This window comes from Nelumbo nucifera, chromosome 1, assembly GCF_055504915.1.
Source record: "Nelumbo nucifera cultivar China Antique chromosome 1, China Antique-T2T, whole genome shotgun sequence".
Taxonomy (NCBI): domain Eukaryota; kingdom Viridiplantae; phylum Streptophyta; class Magnoliopsida; order Proteales; family Nelumbonaceae; genus Nelumbo; species Nelumbo nucifera.
Window position 1 is genome coordinate 14,553,527 of NC_142649.1, and position 21,500 is coordinate 14,575,026.

The 21,500-nt window shown below is 36.4% G+C and overlaps 1 protein-coding gene across 1 annotated transcript; it reads left to right on the top strand.

The window, feature by feature from the left end:
- The first annotated feature begins 7,445 nt into the window (after positions 1-7,445).
- On the top strand, positions 7,446-20,566 carry LOC104588110 (uncharacterized). The gene is made up of 6 exons (XM_010245929.1): positions 7,446-7,761; positions 8,181-8,735; positions 12,839-12,936; positions 16,145-16,795; positions 18,028-18,464; positions 20,419-20,566. The coding sequence occupies exons 1-6, from the start codon at positions 7,446-7,448 to the stop codon at positions 20,564-20,566; spliced, it is 2,205 nt and encodes a 734-aa protein (XP_010244231.1).
- The last annotated feature ends 934 nt before the right edge of the window (positions 20,567-21,500 follow it).

Here is a 21,500-nt window from a genome sequence, read left to right on the forward strand (position 1 = left end):
GAGGTTTCAGCAACATTCCAAAACTTCAAGGGAGGTTTTAGCAATTTACCCTATTTTTTATATGTATAATTTATATAATCTTTATATGCATAACTTTTAATTTTTTATATGTATAATTTTTTATTTTTTATATGAATTTTGGCTCATTGTTGAGCTTGAGCTAAGATGAGCTTGAAAATATGAGCTTTTGAATTGAGCCAAATTCGAGTTGATGTTTCTAACTTGATTCGAGCTAGAGCTCAAACTCAAACCTCATGTTTTTCTATCATGCTGAACTCAAATAGATAGATATTTGGTTCACCTTGGCTTGAATCAATCCCTACTCAGATGGATTTTCTTTTTCCAAAAACTTGCTCTTCCATGTATATTCTACCATAAACCTACAACCATGTGTAGTTTTTTGGACAATGGGAACTGGGAAAAAACTACAAAAAAAGAAAAAAATCGAAATCTAAACAGAAGGGAAACTTGCAACTAAATATAAATCCCATAGCTGAACATCTCTTTCTGTAAATCTTGTTTGTGATAAGCATGACTCTCGTACCTTGTGCACATCTACTTCATTTGAGTGAAGCAATGTATCAGAGAAGGACTCTAGTTCAACTGCACCTCAATAGAGATAAGCTTTTGGCCAATTTATTTGTATCATAACTCTTATTGTACAATGACACCTGTATGCTTTGTTATCTCAATGTAAACAAGTATAAATACTCTGTACAGTCAAACAAATCATCAATTCAGAAAGTTATTTTACCTCGCTTAAACTCTTATTGTTTCATGGTATTAGAGCTTCAAAGGACTGACGTCCACCTCAATTCTTCAGCCATGTCAATAGTAAACCCTCAAACTATTGACTTGTCCACTACCTTTGTTGTCATCAACTTAAGTCTTCCTCCTATTATGAGCCATTTGATCTCAGTGAAACTTGACCATTCCAATTTTCTACTATGGAGGTCACATTTTATTGTCGTTCTCAAAGGATTCAAGAAACTAGGTTATGTGGATGATTCACACTACCACCAAAGAAGTTTCTTTCCTCTGAGAACTCGTCTATTCAAACTCTAAATCTAGATTTTGCACCCTGAGAAAAACAAGACCAGCTGCTTCTCAACTGGGTATTTTCTTCTCTTACTGAAGGTGTTTTAGCCTAGGTTATTGGGCACACCATGTCCAAGGGTGTGTGGGATGCTCTCTATCACTTGTTTGCTGGAAAATCTCAAGCTCATATAATGTAGTTACAATTTGAGCTTTCTCATCTTAAGAAAGGCAATCTTCTTATGGCTGATTACATTGGAAGGGAAAGAATGTTTTCTGATAATCTTGTTGTTATTGGTGAAAATATTTCTGATGTTGAACTCATTCAATCCATTCCCAGTGGATTGGGACCTTATTATTAATCCTTGGTCACCACTCTTCTTCTACAAGCAGATGATTACACCTTTGAGGAGATTCGAGCATCCCTTCTGAACTATGAGATCCGGATGGAGCACTCCAAAGCTCTCTTCGAATCATTTACTCCTTAGGCCAATGTGGCAACATGGAAGCCAACACTCAGCAAATTTGGTCCAGCCAAGGATAAATCCAAACCCAGTGATTCTTCTAAGCTTAGGATGCCCAACCTGTATCATGGCGTTAAAAGCAAAATCTGCCAAATTATGAATCACACTGCATATAAATGCAAAGCACAATTTATCAGGGACTTCAAACCTGAATCACCACCAGCTTACATGGCTTTTTCTTCACCAGTTCCTGACAATAGTTGGTACCCGGACTTAGGCGCCAACCATCACATGACCTCCGAACTTGCAAATCTTTAGCTGCACTCTGATTATACTGATCCTGAGCAAATCAAAATCGGGGATGGTTCCGGTCTAGATATTTTACACACTAGGATCTCTTCTTTTTCTTCATCTAATCGTTCCTTTCATTTACGAGACATTTTGCATGTGCCTCACATTGCCAAGAACTTGCTCTCTGTTCATAAATTTACTAAGGACAACAGTTGTTGCTTTGAATTTCATCCTAATGAATTTTTGGTGAAGGATTCACAGAACAACCAAATCTTAATCCGAGGTCTGAGTGAGGATGGCATTTATAGGTTGCAGGTGACACCCTCTTGTAGTGAAGTAATTAGTTTGCCTCGAGAACATGCTGCAGCTCTCTTTAGTGCACGTACTAGCATCAATAAATGGCATGACGAATTGGGTCATCCCTCTCCGAGGATCGTTAAACATCTTGCGCATCGTTTTGATCTTCCTCTCTCTTCAAATAAGCTACTTTCCTTTTGTGATGTTTGTCCCTTATGCAAAGCTCGCAAATTACCATTCAGCTCTAGCTCTTCTTCCTTTAGTAGTCCACTTGAATTAATTTATACTGATGTATGGGTACCAACACCTGTAACCTCCATCGATGGTTTCAAGTATTACATTATTTTTATCAATGCATTCAGTAAATATCAGTGGATATATCCCATGTTCAACAAGTATGATTCTCTTCCAATTTTTATTAAATTCAAGAAACTGGTTGAAAATCAATTTGGTACCACAATTAAATGTTTGCAATCCGATGGCGGAGGTGAATATCAGAAGCTTAAACCACTTCTCTCCCACTATGGCATTCAACATCGCCTTTCTTGTCCGCATACGCAAGAGCAAAATGGTGCAACTGAGAGTCACCATCGCCAAGAGGTGGAAATGGGCCTTACACTTTTAGGCCGTTCCTCGCTTCTCCATGAGTTTTGATGGGAAGCCTTTCATATAGCGGTATTCCTTGCCAACAGATTGTCTACACCTATTCTTAACATGCAGTCACCATGGACCATGTTACATGGATCACTACCTGATTACTCCATGCTTAAAACATTTGGGTGCTTGTGCTTCCCATTGCTTTGTCCTTATACATCTAACAAATTGGAGTTTCGCTCGGCACCTTGTCTCTTTCTAGGCTGCTATGATGAATATAAAGGCTACAAGTGCATGCATTTATCCACTCAACGAGTATTCATAACTCGGCATGTTCAATTTGATGAAAATACTTATCCATACAAGACAGAACGTCTGGCATCATCCCAACCATCAGGACCTGTTTCTTTAGGTGCTGGGCCACCTCCAATTGTTCAGTCATTGCCTCAGAAGAATTGCCATCTGCAGCCTCTTATGGTTCCACCTACTTGTTCAAGCTCACTACAACAAGATCACTTGTGCAAGCCACTTCAACACATGGGTCCACTATAACTCCCCATCCACCATCTCATGATGAATCCTCAATTGTACCATTGCCACCATCCACTGTTAATGCTGATTCCTCTACCCCTCCCTTGCCTATGCCTATTGTACCTGTGAATGCTCACCCTATGATTACTCGAGCTAAGGCTGGTGTTTTCAAGCCCAAGTCATTCTTGGCTTTTGCTCATCCCTTGACTATGAGTTTTGTTGAATCCTCTTGCTTTACTGAAGCCAACAACCACATTGCTTCACAATGATACTTGGGAATTAGTGCCTCCTTCTCCCAACATGAACTTAACAAGATGCAAATGGGTTTAAAACCAAATACAGGACAGATGGATCTATTGAACGCCACAAGGCACGCCTTGTATCTAAAGGGTTTCATCGTGTAGGTCTTGACTATTCAGAGACCTTCAGCACAGTTGTTAAACCCACAACAGTGTGAGTAGTTCTCTCTCTAGCTTTCTCAAAAGGATGGGATCTCAGGCAATTTGATATATAAAATGCATTTCTCCATGGCGATCTCACTAACACTATATATATGAAACAACCTCCTAGCTTTACTCACCCACAATATCCACATTATGTTTGCCGTCTCAAGAAACCACTTTATGGGCTTAAACAGGCACCTAGAGAATGGTATCATAAGTTAAGTTCATTTCTCTTAAGCATTGGCTTTCACTCCTCTAAGACTGATTTCTCACTATTTATTAAGCACATGCCCACCGAGACCCTCCTTGCCCTTGTCTACATTGATGACATCATCATTATGGGTTCCCAACCTTCTACAATTGCCTCTCTCATCAAGCATCTTAGTGATGGTCTTTGCTATAAAGGATCTTGGTCTTTTACATCACTTACTTGCTTAAATGATCTTCCATCCGGTCTCTAGTCCCATGCCTCCATGTTGTAAACTTAGCAAAACAAGTGGTGATCCTCTAGCTGATCCGGTTGAATTTTGAATCATTGTGGGTGCTCTACAATATCTCATCAGGACTTGCCGAGATATTGCCTATTCAATCAATAAAATTTGTCAATTCCTTCATTTTCCCACCATAGAACATTGGGTTGCTGTTAAGCGTTTGTTGCGCTGCCTCAAGTCCATTGTGGACTATGGACTTCTACTTTGTCCCTCTACCTCTCTACGTCTTCAAGTTTTCTCTGATGCTGATTGGGTTGGCTGCCCAGATGATAGGCATTCTCATGGTGTATTATATATATATATATAGGTCCAAATCCCATCTCTTGGTCTTCTTGTAAGCAATCTATAGTCTCTCATTCCAGCACTGAGTCGGAGTGCTGTAGCATTGCTAGTACTGTTACCAAGTTACTTTGGTTGCGCTCAGTATTTACTAATCTGGATATATCTCTCTTTGTGAGAGATAGCAAGTCTATAAGCGTGCTCTATTGGTTCAGTTCATCTCTTCACAAGACCAGATTGTCGATGTTTTCACAAAGCCTCTAACTTCACCTAGGTTCATTGCTCTTCGGCACAAGTTGACTGTAACTCCTCTTCCCATCAACTTGGGGGGGGGGATGATAAGCATGACTCTCGTAACTTGTGCACAAATTTATTTGTATTATAACTCTTACTGTACATTGACACTTGTATGCTTTGTTATCTCAATGTAAACAAGTATAAATACTCTATACAATCATAAAGAATCACCAATTCAGAAAGTTATTTTTCCTCACTTGAACTCTTACTGTTTCAGTTTGATGATTTGATCAACAATGGAGTATGGGACAGAGTAAAGCAAATATTTTAAACACAAATTGCCATGGAGGTTTGGGTTGTAAGAGGAGAGGGAGAGACACCAAATTGGAGCATTGGACAGCAAGGTGGTGAGGATTGGAGCCGATGACATGGAATTTATCAGAAAAGACAATATTGTTGATTGACAATATTCCAATAGCAACAAGGTGGTGAGGATTTGGGCTCTTCTCTATATCCTAGAGCTATTAAGCTAGCTACTTCCATATATATGATGCTCCCAGTGTCTAAAGCTAGAGCTTTTTACGAAGGCCTCTCTTTTGCTTCTCATATGGACTCTTCTCAAATCATACTTGAAAGCAATGCTCTTATACTATTGTTCAACTTCTTTTGTTGACAATTGAGAATCCACCTTGCCGCTTCATACACTTTTTTCTCACTCCTCATCTAGATTCAAGAGATATTCCATCCTCTAACTTTAATTTTAGAGGTGGGTAATTTCAAGGACAGTTCAATCTAAAAGCCTAAGTTTTTATTCTTTAATACCCCCCATCGCCGTCCCATCCCTAGTGGTCCACTCCCTATCGAGTATGGGGAAATTTGAAATTTTTTTCAACTTATGGCAATCACCTAAAAATACATTTAATTTGAGGGTATTTTAAAAATACAATCATGCAAATTTGGGGGTATTTTAGAAATGGAATTATGGTATCCTAAGATTTTAAGAATTTAGAGGAAATTCAAAGATATTTTACTAATTTATTATTAAATTTAAAGCGGGTATGAAGAATTATATGCAAACCTCGTCCCTACCCCATCCTCGCTTCAAGACAAAAATATTTTCCTTGCAAGTCCCCGCCCCGTGCCCATTTAAGATCAGGAAACGGATGGGGCAGGGCTCTTGTTTTATGAGTAAAATTGTCATCTAAATTGTCAGTTGAGATTAGAGAACTATTTATTCTTAATGGTATCGAGATCAACACTCAACAAGATTGCATTGGAGGGATTACCATTGTTGTACTCTTTTTGGTAAACATGTATATTGGTTCAGTAGAGTTCCCAATAAGTGCCCCATTTGGGAGGCATTGGGGACGTGGCTTCTGACATTTAGAGATGGGCCCCACCTCGGAATTCCAAAAGCTGTCTTTGGTGAAAATCTGAAAAACCGATTGTTGTGTTCAGGATGCCAGAAATGCAAATGAAATAAGAAGCTATAGCAGGTTTGACCATTATTAGTCAAGAATATTACAGTTAAGGTGACAACTCCGAATATATTAAACACGAAGGAAGGTTCACTCATCTATAACAATATATATTCACCATGTAAAGTCCATTGCTGATAGCTCAATGGTCTCTAAACCAGTCGATCCTTAATGTAGATCTGGTTATTGGGTCTGTTTGGTTTGCAGTTGGAATTAGAATGGAAATTAAAATGGTTTATTCTCATTATCTATTTGGTTCAGACAAAAATGAGAATGAGAATTAAAATCAGTAGAAATGAGATTTCATTCCCAAGAGAGAGGGAATAGCCATTTCAGCAGGAATGAGAATGAGATTTCTATTTCCTTCATCCAAACAGTTGGAATTGAAATAACCCATTCAAATTCTGATTCCTTGTTTATATTCTTGCAGGACTTGGGAATAAATATGATTCTATGCCATCACTAATTGCATAGATGCTGATTACAAGAAAAATGGTCTGAGCCGGTGGTCCTTGTGACCGCCGCCTACATTGGTTTTAAAAACTGACGTGGCGGTCTATACCAATTGATTCGGCAGATTTTACAATGAACCGATTTAATCTTATAACCATCCGGCGGATTTTACAACGAACCGGATCCCTACTCAGTCATGAAAACTAGTTAGAATATTAAACGAGGACATTACTCATCTGATTCAACTCAGTCTCCTACTGTGTAAATGTGGCAGTGTTAAAACACAAATCAAATGTGAATCAACAACACAATAAACCATTTGCACCTCTCTTCAATGTTCTCTGTAATATGTTTCTGAGGTGAAGTATAACGGAAGGGGTGTAGATGGTACTGTGAAAGAAATATCAGGGAGAGTTTTCTGCCACAAGTAAACATGAGAAAGAGGTTTCAGCTATTGTCAGAAAATTTAGTCAGCAATTACAATATTAATTCCTCCTCAAGGAAGACAATTTTATACTGAAATCAAACTATAATTTTTTGTATTAGGAATTTAGTAGGTATTTTATACCTGGAGTGGAGTACATACCTACAAGCTGACATCGTAGTCTAGCTTCTCCATTACAACCAGCAAGACAACATCTCTAACATTGTAGGTACCCCCGCGCGCGTGTATATATATATGTATATATATAGAGAGAGAGAGAGAGAAACCTAGTTATGTCCTGGGTACGAAGTATATCATATGTCGCAGCGGCCATTTTCGTCTTTCCGACGATTGCAGCTTTGTTATTATTGACGGACGGCATCAGAAATTAAAGCGTTCCCCAAACAACATCTCTACACAGAGCAAGGATGGCTGGTATTGCAGTACCGAATGCAAACCGTATGGTTATGCTAAGTGAAGAAAACTACGTGCAATGGAGAGAGGAAATGATGATTCCCTTGCAAGGCCGTTTGACGTTTGACCCACAAAACGTGCTTGATCAAACTGAACCACAGCGACAATCTATTGGTGGTGTGGAAGACGCTGAGGCTCTGGAACTAATTCAGAGGTGGTGTGGACCATGGGCCCATCCGTATGTTGAAGCTTTGGACTCATCCAGAGCTGCTTGGGTTCAATTGGCTTCTATGTATGATCAAGGTGGAAGAATAAAGTCACGATGGATAGGTAAATTCCCTTCATTAATGATTTTCTCTTACGTTATTTATTAAATTTCTGCAATGTCGTCCATCTGATGAGTTTTCTAAATCTATCGAGCTAGATTAGATGTATATATATGTACAATTGATTAAATTTCTTCAATTGATTTAGGACTTACTCTGTACAATTACTGTGTAGCCTTTTCTGAGAATTTAATATGGTATTAGAGCCAAAGATCGGACCTGGCTGATTCTCAATGGTCTGTTTTCCCGTCTTTATGTTAATCTTTCTCCATTGAACTTATTATTTAAGTTTGAAGAATTAGTTTATTTTCATAGCAGCTGGCTTTGTTAAGCTTGAACGTTTAAAAACTCTGCAACACGGAAAGCGCATTTCAGGTTGAAGAATACCTGGAAATTATATTTATATGCATCTTTCGTTTTCAGGTCCAAACCCAGGAAGGTATTGGAGAAATAATTACAGCTGGTGTCTGCCCTTATACGAAGCTATTTGCAGTGGTAAATGGGAAGAAGTGCTTGACTTTTTTCAACGGTATGTGGATCCTTCCATTAACCAGATTAATCTGCTGACATCAAGACTTACCGTCGATTGGGATACTTCTCTTCACATCGCCGCGAAAACAGGAAACGAAGAAATTGTTAAATGCATGTTGACTTATATCATAGAGAGTGAAACGCTAAATAATCTGCTGGAGTCTCAAAATAAAGACGGCAAAACTGTGCTTCATATTGCTGCGTCAGGCGGAAACCTACTGATGGCAAAGGCAATGGTGGAAGAGTGTAGACGTATAACATGGATTCGAAGTGAGAAGGAGGATTATATACCGATACTCGAGGCGGGAAAGCACCGGAATAGAGATATGGTGATATATCTCTTCGATCCAACTCTTGCTGAATATGAAGAACACTTAAAAGGCGAGAAAGATGCCTGGACAGATTTGGCTGCAATTCTTACTACGTTAATCACTCTTGATCTTTATGGTAAGAAAGAATATTTGATCAAACTTCTTACTATTCCTCAATCATAGAATATAATTCTCGTTTGTTTTTCCTTCTTGTTTCTCTTCTGCGCTTTCTGGTTTGGGGGATGGGTGGATTGCTGGATAGATAAGGGTTTGGATCTTCTCCATGTTTATCCAGGCTTAGCCACCACAAAAGATAGACATAATGAAACGGCCCTGCATGCGCTAGCTCGAAGGCCCCAGGCATTTGAAAGTGGAAGTCCACTACCAAAGTTCTCTGCTGTCATTTACTCCTTCACAAGCTTATGTGAGTCTCTTTTATCTTAAATTTTCTTAATTAAACATGTCTTTAGTTATTCAAATAGACTTAAATATACCTTATCACTGTAAAAGACTTTTACCCTCCATCATTCTTCAAATTTTCAAAAAGAACTAAAGAAGAGACCCAGGCCCCAAATGAATCCAACTCGATCTTGTGCTTGGTCACCATATTTGTATGTGATCCACATGTGTGTTGATGAAATGAACGACAAGATTTGAGACTAGATTAGCAGCCTCCTTAGAGCGATTCATTGTCAACAAAAACTCGAGAATGTGCTCCCCAATCACAATACCACTCTCTTCCTCACCTCTAATTGTGTTAAGATTTTCCACACTAAGGCCCATTTGCTTTTTGGTAAGTTATTTACCCAGGTAAATGCACTTAAGTTACTTACCCCCGGTAAATGTTCCCCAATAAAGACTTACTCGGGTAACTACATTTACCCATGATCTTTTATTTCCCATATAAATAAGGCATTGACCATTTTAGTCATAAAAATCCATTATATTAAAAGGGGTATTTTTGTCCCGTTAAAGTGTTGGCAACTTTCCCCAAGTGGGAAAGTTATTTACCCACATAGGAGATGGGTATCACCTATCCCAATAAGTGATACTCAGGAAAATAAATTTTTCCTGATCCCTACATAATCTGAAAAAAAGAACATGAGATTCTTGGTCAATGGAAATCAAAATCCCATTGGCTAACTTCCCCCCACCCCTGCCCCCCCTCTCAAAATCCAGAAAAAGAACACCCCTAAGAATCTCAGAAAGGAGCAAATTGACCAATCGGAGAGAAACCCAATATGGGAACATGACCCAAATGATGGTGATTACTGAGTTTTCAGTCATCTAGAAGCAATCCCAAGGGTGAAATTATTTGAAGCAAGGACTAGTGAGTTTACCTTGACGACAAGAGCTCCACCAACATGCCAACAATGAGATATTCAAATATGCCGTTGGAAGTTCAACATGGTACTGACAAAATTTTGTCTCTCCCCTCTCTTAGATCCCATTCCTTGGCAAAGAAACCTTCCAACACATCAAATCTATAAGCTTTTTGCCTTAAACGCCAGGAAAACGAGTCCTATAGAGACATGTTTTGGGAGTAGTTGTTTCCTTCAGTGGTCTCCATCTCGGTTTAATTCAAATTTTTTCTTGGTGGGCTAGCTCCTTATACTCATGATTAATTCAAATGGGAAACCTCATGTGTTGCAAAAGAGAACTTGAGTAAACAAAATTGAGCAAGAATAAAAGGTATATTGTTTTAAAAGATTCATTTGTTTTCAAATGCTAAAATAGGATTTTTAGAATATTAAAAGAGGTTTATAAAATAGGAAAAGAAATGAGGGTGTGTTCAAGTCTAATGGGGTTAGCCTATAAGGAATATTTACGTCTATTTGAAAAATACAAGGTATGTTAAAGGTCGATTTATGCAAACTCCGACTATGTTTAAATCTTTTACCCTTTTAATGAATTTAGATTTTAGAAGCCTAGGTTTCCTTATAACTAGAGAACGACCACTCTACAAAGTGCTGGTCCAGTATTCTGATAATTCTATTAATTCATGTATTTTGATAAATTTTGTTTGACATCTTTTTGTATGTTGTAAATCTAAGTTATTATTTTATTTGAGTTTTTGATATACACAAATTTGTTATTAAATTAAAATGATTAAATCAAGCCTTTTTTTCTAAATAATAACCAACTTTAAGGTCTTATATCATTTCAAACGAATTTTTTATTTTTTTTTTAATTTTTAGTGGATGTAATTAACATTTGGAGCTTATAATTTTGTTTTATTTGAGTGGATAAACATATCCAAGGAATGATACATTTGTTTGAGAATGGGAATAATCACTTATGAGATGCTCTTTCTTAAGAAAATGAGATTTATGTAGGACCGAGGATTTGAGGCTTAATAAAATGAGATTTAAAAAATAAAAAATGAAAAACAAAATTGCCCATGTAAATTAAATTAAGCCTACGAACTCTTGATGCACTCCAAATCTAGTTTTGGCATAGGTGTTAATTATTAAAGGTCGATTTTAATTCTCACCAACCAAAAACCACAAGACCTATTCTCTTTTCATTCCTGTTCTTTATTCTTCCTTCTCGCTGCAACTCCTAACCTAAATGAGACCCTCATTAGATTTGTTTGCTAACCACCACAGTAGAGAATATCATTATTATCTCTGCTCTTGTTTGTTTTTCACATGTCATCGCCATCAAAGTTTTGTCCGAGTTTGATAACTTTTGGAACTATGGTGATAAATTGAGACCTCATTCTCTTTCCGGTAAGTTATTTATCCATGTTTTTTTTTTATTTCTCAGATAAAAAGGATAATGGCCATTATAGCCATAAAAATAATTATTAAAAAGGGTAATTTTATCTCATCCAAGTACTGACAATTTTTCCTTAAGTGAGTAATTACCTAGGAAAATAAATTTCTCTTGGTTCCCATATAAATCTGAAAAAAAAAACATGAATGTCTTGATTGTCATGGTCAATGAGAATCAAAATCCTATTAATCAACCCCCCCTCCCCGCAAAATCCAAAATAAATAAACAGATCCTTAGAGGGAGAGGAAAGAGTCTCAAAGTCAACTATGTTCATCGTTGGGTACAATGGTCTTACTTTAGTTTTTTATTTTTTTTGGGAGGGGGGGCTTGGGTGTTTCTTTGGTTTGAATAGTTTTATTTGTCTTTTTTCTCAGGTATCTCTTATTGCCCGGGTTGTTTCCATTCAACCAAGTTATTTGCAGCTATGTAGTCAAACTGTAAGTACATAATGGTCACTAGGACCCTCAGAGTACAAAAGGTGTCAAACCAGCACTACACGGACGCCTACGATGAATTCAGAACCCATTGCACGATTGCGATGAGTTCATCACAAATTCGCGATTGTGATGAACTCATATCCGTGACAGGTCGCAATGAACTTTGGCTAGCACGAATCTACGATAAAGTTAAGACACATGCGGGTTTGCGATGAATCTCGAATACACACGGATTATCGATAAAACCGAACATGCATAAAACTACGATGAACCTGACACCATCACAGAACTGCAGAATCACAGTAGAATGAGAATAGATATCGGTTACACAAACATCTTTAAGTTACGCATACGAGTTTAATGAAAGTACGCTCACCAAACGATAATGTCACCCACACCACGTCAGTACAATAGGGTCACATACAGAGAGAATTCAAAACTCCTTTCCTGATGGCCTTAACCCTCTTTATAAAAGGGGAGAGCAATTCTATCCCCAAGGGGGGACAACACAATCATTACTCTTACCTCTAGGGTTTCTCAAGAGGTTTCTTTTTCTCTCTCCCTTTTCTCTCTTTTTCTTATCTTCTCCACCTCTTCTCATTTCGGCCGCCATCTCCGGACTTTCGAAGACTTACCGATTACCAGGAATCTACAGTGATTACACAAGCTTTTGAGGATTATATTCCTCCAATACTTTGCTTTTTGTCTCGGTAAAGCTCAAATGCTTATTGGTTATGGCTAACAGCCAAATATTAGAAATAAGCAACCGCTTATCATGTTTTGATTTTAATTTTATACTTTTATATTAGAATCTTTAATTCAGCATTGTTTCAGCCAAGAAAACTATTTTAAGCAATGCAATTTTCAGCACAATTAATAGATCATTCTACGTACCATATACAATGTCTTATAAATTAATAGAAACTATATATTCTGCTTTGCAATCAGATAATAATTTCGGAAAGATGGCATGCTTAAGAGAAAACTTATAATGCTGGATATGCACTAATTTTTCTTTTTGAAGGGAAACTAAAGTATTTGATGATCATTTTCAAGGTTTTCCAATTAGACCTTATGAGTACAACGGCCGTGGGAATACAATTGAAGCAAGCAATGCTCAAGGTCTCTCTCTCTCCCCCCGCATGCATGTACATTTAGATGCATTTCTAATAGATATAAATTTATGGTTTCATTTGGTTTTTATTCATTTATTGAAGAAAAGTGAATAATTTTTATATTTTTAGATGAAGAGAGACGGTCATGTCAATGAAATGAATTAAGAAATAAAAAAAAAAAACCTTTTTCTTCTATTCCAATGAAATGATTCTTATTATTTTAGCTGATTTTTTTTGGAGAAAATCGATGAATTTTTGGTCAATTAGAGTTTAAGAGAAAAAGGCAAGGAAAAGAAAATATAGAAAACTTAAGTGGGTATTTTAGTAATTTAATGCATTCCGCATCTAACTTAACAACCACGCACAGAGTATCTATCACAAAGTATAAAATTTCAAGGGAGTTTTTTCGCAAATGAAAGTTAAGGGATATATATAGGAGCCCTTTGCAACGGTAGCAGATTCAGCCTTTTTTTTTAACCCAGTGGAGAAGAGATACAGCTAGCCAGTCACCTTTTAAGCTAGTAGCTAAAAAGTTTTTAATTCATATTTTAACAAGAGAGAGAAAGAGAGAAATACAAAAACATGATAAACAAATGTTAATATGACATTATACATTATACATATGGAAAAGGCTACAAGTTTCACTCTCCTTTTAAAGTTTATGACAATTTAATGACTTAGGCAGATTGCTGAAAACTGGTTGGATCATTAAATACCTGGTCAGCTTTCAATTGTTATAGAGGCTATAAGTACTTTAAAAGTACTTTTACGAAAGCACTTTTATAAAAGTACTTTTATTAAAGTACTTTAATAAAAGAACTTTTATGAAAGTAATTTTATAAATGTAATTTTTTTAAAATGATTTCATAAAAATTCTTTTACACAAATACTTTTATACAATAGTTTTCGTAAAAGTAATTTTATAAAAGTGCTTCAACTAGGGATAATTTTATAAGTGGTATTTTAAAATTCAATTAGGGATAATTTTGGAAGAAAAAAATTGAATAATTGCTTATTGTATAAATACTTAAGAAAAGCTGGAAATTTAGGCTTAAAAAATATGCCCTTATTTTTAAAATAAGCATTGATTTCGGGCTTATTTCCGAAACATCAATAAATGCTTAGTGGTGTGGTCCTAATCCAAATAAACACTTATTTTTAAGCACTCCCAAACATGGCCTTAAATTCTATGATAGCTCGGGTTATCATGCACTCACGCAGGAAACCCCATGAAATTTAATACAGGCATGTACAAGAATGAAAATATTGAGATAGAAGGCAACTAACGGTCAAGGGGCATTTCTCTCCAGATGTGATATATTAATTATTGTTTATTCATTATTCCTACTTTTAAATTTTCCAAAACCCAACAATAAACATTTTTAATTACTAAATTTATTTATACTACTATTAAAAGGGGAAATGAGGTTTCAATTTTGGATTTTTTTTTACTAAAATATCTCTACAATTGAATGTTTTGATAGGTAAGATATCTCTTTTACTGAATTTGATCCGTTTACTTATTTGAACAACCTCTTTCACTTCAATCAATCCCCTCTCGTTTAAGTTGAGATATTATAACTCATATTCTTTCTCATTAAATGAGGTATTTTTATTTTTCATCATTAAATTCTATTAATTAAAAATGCGTCTAAAAACATTCACAACACAAAAATTACGTGATTAAAAATGACTTGAAATAAAACAATTATTTGGTCAGGGTGGAAAATTGCCCCATAAAACTGGGGCTCCAGTCCACCCCGCCTTAAATAATGAGGCGTGCTTTCCTTGATCTAAAATGGGACAGGTTGGGAATAGGATTTTTTCCCCCAAATTGGGGAAAAGGCAAGGAAGAGGTCCGACTATAATTCCTTAAACCTAGTGGTAAATTATTAAAATACCCTTAGATTTAATATTAATATCTAAAATACCTATGAGTATATAAGGTGACTTAGGTCCCCATAATTGCATTTCCCCCAAACTACCAAAATCCTGGGATTTCAGCGGTGTTCAAAGAACAAAATCGGACATACTACTAGAAAAGGTAGAGATTCACTAATCAGGCTACAATCAAATCAAGCTCTAATCAAATAGTTTGGGCTTGAGTTCGAACCTCAGAGTAAGATCGATTAGTTTTATGAGCTTGAGCTTGGGCAATAAAAAGTTCGACTCGGAAGCTTGTGATCTTGACTTGGTTAACACATATATACATACATAAATACATATATATTGTAGAATATAAAAATTATTGTATAATATATTTTATGTAAAACATATTTTCGTTTTCTATATATAATATAAGAATGTACTATATATTATAAAAAATATACCATATATGTAATATAAAAATATATTCACTTTTGAGATTGTGAGCTGAACTCAAGCTCCTCGAATATTTAATCAAACTGAGGTTGAATTGGAAAATATAGTTCTAATAGAACTCGAGCTTGAACTTGAACCTAGTAGTATATATTGCCAAAGTTTGGTTCGACTCGATTACATCCGTATTCATGGGTCAGAGGTTCAATAGACGTTGCACCATGATGATGTATATTGTGAGTTACATAAATACTATGTATTATTTTACAAATGATATCACGTTTGAATTGGTTGATAGATGGCTAATTTCTTAATTTTTAAAGATAATGAAGAATGTTTAAGCATCTCAACTCACATGTTCTTTAAAATATATATACAATAAAGAAGAATAATAAACATAAATAAAAAAATGCATTAATCGTAACAAGACTATACACATAAATAAAAGGTCATGAGTTCAACTCTTGCTATTATTATTTTGAAATTTCCATTCATTTAGTGACCTGGGCAGTTTTATGAAACCAGAATCAGTTCATCACACTCCAATAGTTATGGCAAGATGTATGACTAAGAGACGGATTTCTTATATAAACCTTTCTCACTCCTATCCCATCAAGAAATGTAGAGTACTGTCTCTAATAAACAATACCGCTTCACAATATATCTCTTACTAGAGTTTTATGGAAAATTAAACACTAGAGCCCATTGATTTTTGGAAAATTATTTACCCATGTTGTTTTGTTTTTGAGGTAAAGAAGATAATAATCATTTTAATCATAAAAAATCTTTATTAAAAAGGACAATTTTGACCAACTTTTTCTTCTCAAATTCCAAAAAAAACAAATAAACCCTATCATATTCTGCATACCACCTACAGTAAAACTCTTACATGCCAGATCTTTCAAGCAGAATTTAAATCTAGAAAACCTGCAGCAGGTAACCCCGTGGAATCTCGTGCAATCAACAACAATGGTGACATTGAGAATCTGGAAGATACATCTCGAATTGATACTTTTGGCAGTCAAATATACCATACAGTTAATCAAATACTACTACTGAAGCTGCTAAAATTATGGAAACTACTGCAGAAAATTCTGAATCGGTTAATCTCGCCCTTGAAGAAAATATACCACACAAAGCTTACTCATAAAAGAGCACTGGAGCTACTGCAGAACATACTTGTCCAAGTTTCACAAGATAATACGTCGATCGAAAAACTTGGATTGCATTCAGCAATTTTTGACGCTACCAAATCTGGTATTGTTGAATTTATTTCTGAGATTATCCCTCATCCCAAACTAATATCCATCTGCTCCGTTGGATCTGGACAAAGCATATTCCATGTTGCAATTACGCACCGCCAAGTAAAGATATTCAATCTCATCCACAAGATTGGTCCTCTCAAAAATGACCTCTCAATTTTAGCTGACAACTCCAAAAACTGCATGTTACATTTTGTTGGGAAATGGGAACCAACAAACATCATCTTGAAGAATCAAGTCAGAGGTGCAGCTCTCCAGGTGCAAAGTGAGCTTCAGTGGTTTGAGGTGATTTCTTTTTTCCCAACGCTTTTTATTAATTTTTATTCTAATTATTAAAATAAAAGGTTAATTAATTATATAAAGGTTTAACTAATCATATGTATCATATAAATTTGAGAAACTAGTTAATACTCTTAATTTTTAAAATTTTTAAATATATTATTTTCTTTATTTCTTTTCTTCTCTCTCCCCCCTCGTCCATCTCCTTTCTTCTTAAAAAAGAAAAACAGACCAATAATCAAATAATAATAGTAATAAAAACAACAATAGAAATAAATTAATCAAGGGTAAATTTCTTAAATTACTCTTATGGTTTAGCTAATTGATTAAATGTATCCTTACTGTTTGAAAATTTACTGATGCTATCCTACTGTTTTTGATAATTGACTAATCCTTCGTGTTAATGCATATATGTGTAAAAGACTAATTTACCCTCCACTGGATCTCTACCTCTCCTCATTTTTTTTATTGTAACCATTGGAACCGCTGTAACTGCCGAAATAATGAAGTTATAGAAGAAAATCTGACTGCAAAAGTCATTGGAACTGCCGAAATAGTGGGGTTTCACGGAAGTTGTAGAAGAAAACCTGAAATGGGGGGGGGGGACCTTGAGGCAGCATACGAGATCCCCAAGGCCCTGACTGCAAAAGTCATAAGGGTCAGATTCACCGTTTGCTAGACTAGGGCCACCTGGTCAAAACACAAGGGGTGTGCAGTCAAGAATACTAAGGGCTGCGGGGAAGAGTCCATCTTTGCAGCTCCAATCTTGCATTGGCCTCCAGTATAGATGGAGGAGTTTCCGAAATCCCAGCTTACCTCTGGTAGCAGTCCATCAATGCCACCACGCCATGGGTTGCAGGGTCGGATGCAGGTTTTGTTCCACATTAATTCAAACCGAAAACAATTATTTTCTTGATAGAGATAATATAAGAAAATTTTAGTTAAAAACACTTGATTTATAACCATATGAACAAGTTTCTACTTTACTGTCATTTTTATTAAGGTTGCATTATCAAAAATCAAATTTTAAATTATTATAACTTCTAGTATAATTGGGTCTATGATCAGGTTAGACCCGGTGATCCCGATTACTAATTAACCGAGATGGTTCTAGGTCAACAATTTTATTCTGCACAGCCTTACATGGGCCAGGCTAGAATAACCATAGACCAAGCCTTTAAAAAGTGGGCCTACTACTCTATTATTTGACGCTGTTATGACATTGACATACATAGCAGGCAGTGAAATCTATTATGCCACGAGACTACGAGAACTTCCCTAACAATGATGGTCAAACGCCTCGATTGTTATTCACGGAGAATCATAAGGAATTGGTTATAGCGGGGGAGAAATGGATGAGAAGTACAGCAAAATCATGTTTGATTGTAGCTACTCTTATCGCCACAGTTGTGTATCAAGCGGCCTTCACAGTACCAGGTGGGGAGGATAATGGCATCCCATTCTTCAGTCGACATACTGCCTTCATGTCGTTCATCTTCTCAGATGCGGTAGCACTTTTTTCATCGTCCACTTCAGTTCTACTGTTCTTGGCCATCCTTACTTCACGCTATAAAGAAGAGGATTTCCTTGAGTCGCTGCCGAATAAGTTGATCTTTGGACTCTTTTCGCTATTCATCTCTATAGTGGCCATGATGGCAGCCTTCTTCTCGGCCATGTATATTACGACAAAGGACGGACCCCTGCCGCAGCTGAACATCATCGTTTTTTTATGTGTGCTTGCTTTTATTCCAGCTTTCTTGTTTCTTTTATTGCAATTACCCCTCTTTATTCACTTGTTAGGTAACACATTCTGGCCAGAAATAACAAGTAGTGTCTAATACTAATTAAACAGTTTATATGCATGTTGGATAAAGAACTATTAAATGTTTGTTTTAGACGATCTTTGAAGGGAACAAACACTACTTCTAATTCTTTTTTTTTTGTTTTTTTTGCATTGAAGGATATACATACATACATCATGCTTTTAAAGAGTAGTGTAAACAAGTTATTCCTGCTAAAAAGCTGTGAAGAAGCCTTTTAATTTTCTAATATAACACAAAGTAAACATGAGGGAAAACAAAAAGCTAGCTACTCTTTCAAACTCAAAAGGGTGCATGTGTACAACTATATAATAAATCAGCCAAAAACCCAAAGAGAATTATTGCCACCTCGATAGTTGTCATGGTTGCTACTTTTAAAAACACTCATTGACATTATTGGAGTTATTGTTGGATCTACAATCCTTAGAAGTCTTACAAGAAACATTTGCTAATATAGTGGATGATTGTACATCAACTACAAATAAATCAACGAATGGCGTGGTGACCCAATGGCAGAGCCAAAAATTTTCTTTTTTTTTTATTGGGGGGGTTAAAAAAGAAAATGAGATAGGAGTAGGGGTGCAATTTGGGCGGGCTCAACCCGAGCCCGAACCTGCCCAGTCCGAAATTTTACTTGGGTTGGGTTTGGATTTTCGGTCCTTGGACTGGGCTCGGGCATAAAAAGTTGGGTGGTAGCCTGGGCCCGGCCCGAACCTATATATATATTCATTGACCAACCCGAGCCTGGCCTGGAACCAAATCCAACCCAAGTGCATCAAATTACACTGCGGGCCGGGCTCGGGTTAGGAAAATCGTGCTTGTTCTCAAGTTCAGTCCAGGCTCGGGCCTTAAACCCAAATTGTAGGGTCGGACCCAGGTTGACCATAAACCCAGCCCAACCCACCCGACTTGCACCCCTACATAGGAGTAGAAGATGTAGAGTTTGAGAAAAAATGGATCGAGAAGGTTTGGGTCTATTTCATATTTTTTTAAAGAAAAATAAGGGTAAAATACTTAAACATGCTCTGAATTTTTATAAATTGACTTAAATGTACCCCGAGTTTTCAAATAGACTTAAACATACCTTGTGGATTGTTAGAGAATAGAACATATTCAAGGACCTCACTTAAAAGCTTAAGTTTTTAGGTTGAATGATTCTTTGAGATGGTATCAAAGCCGTTTTGACCAAGTGGTTTAGTGTTCGATTCTCTTCACTCCCAGTATAATTAATTAAGTTTCAACACAAGGTATGGGTGGATCTGTGCTGTCCATGCTTCAAGCCCAATGGGCTTTCGTATTAGGGGGCATTTATTCAACGACCTTACTTAACAGCCTAAGCTTTTAGGTTGAATGCTTCTTTGAGGTGGATTAATCCCACTAGACTTAAACATACCCTCCATCAATAAAATACTTCATTTAGAATTTTTAAATTATATTTTGCCCGTTTGCCCTTCTGAGCAAGAAAGAAAACAAAAGAAACGAGGTACAAGAAGAATAAAAAAGTTATGCCATTTTCAGAGTAAAATAAAAGGCACAAAAGTAATAGAAAAATTTGCAAATATAAAAAAAAAAAAATAACAATAAAAGATGCTTAAATGAGTTAAAAATGGATCAAAACCCGAAAGCTATATGCACATTGAAGCTTTCCATGTATTGTTTATCAATTTCCGTTCTCATCGTCATCATCATCAACGTGTTCAGACCAGTGAGATTGAAGCTTTCTCTGCCACAAACTTCTCACGGCACGTCCCTGTTGTTTTGTCGCTGGATCCTTGTGGTTTTTAACCTGGTTCTGTTCTACAATTTCAGTCTGATCACAGCGAAGTCATGCCTATTCCATACAGATGTGTTATCAATGTCAGATGTGAAGCCCAAGAGGACCCTGGGTGGTCAGGCTAAGAATCAGGCCCCGACTCTGAAAATAGAGAAGAAATTGATGAACAATATAGAGTCGTGACATACAAACGAATTGCTATACTTGAAAGGCTTTAATTGGATGAAGCACCCGAAATCGTATGTCAAATTTGCAAGTAGTAAGGTTGATGCTCAGCTTTAAATCAAAGGAGTTGTGCATGAGACCTTTGCTTAGATGCACTACTACTAGTACCTCACCATTAATGGATTGAGTTCCACGGTTCCGCCGAACTTACGTCAATCTACCATCAGAGATTGTCCCCACCACATTGAAGAAATCTGTTAAGCCAGTTGGTAGGCCCATGAGACCTCAAGAGAGAGAGACCAGCACCCATATGAGACCTCAAGAAGTATTAGAGAGCAATGTTTTATAAAACGACACAGAACCGAACCATGTTGGGGGATGGGCTACTGTAGTCCTCCAAAAGAAATCAAAAACAATATTTTGCTATCTCAAAATAAACTCTATATATTCGCTAGACATTTCTCTGGTTTCCAGGCTAGAAATTGATAGATTCAGGAGGTAATTAGCTCTGAACCCGGACCATTGATGTCTTTAAGGAAGCATTATTGATTCTGATGATTATTGGTGGTTTCAAGCATTGCAGATGAATTTTAACTGCTATCTTGAACTAAAATGAAGATTTGGAGGCAAAAGAAGAGGAACTGTCACTGGATTTTGTTTTGAAAAATTTGAAGAATACTGATGGACAAAATCGAAAGGATAATTTTATAATTAAAACATAATATAAGTCACATGACATCACATAAATTGTAACAATGCACGAAAGGTTAAGAAAAGTTTTTGTTAATTATGAAAAACCCTAAAAATAATTTCAGTGATTTTTCAAATCATAAGATAAGTTTTAGGGGGATGTTCTTTTTTTGGATTTTGAGAGGGGGGAAGTTGGTCAGAGTTCAAATCAGCCAATCACAAGACTGCCCCCCACAATGTCCCACAGCACATTCACGTTGTG

Excerpts from the sequence above, each read along its gene's own strand:
- LOC104588110 (XM_010245929.1), top strand. The coding sequence starts at position 7,446 with ATGGCTGGTATTGCAGTACCGAATGCAAACCGTATGGTTATGCTAAGT. Across the intron at positions 7,762-8,180 it reads AATAAAGTCACGATGGATAG|GTCCAAACCCAGGAAGGTAT; the intron begins GTAAATTCCCTT and ends TTTCGTTTTCAG. Across the intron at positions 8,736-12,838 it reads AATCACTCTTGATCTTTATG|GGAAACTAAAGTATTTGATG; the intron begins GTAAGAAAGAAT and ends TTCTTTTTGAAG.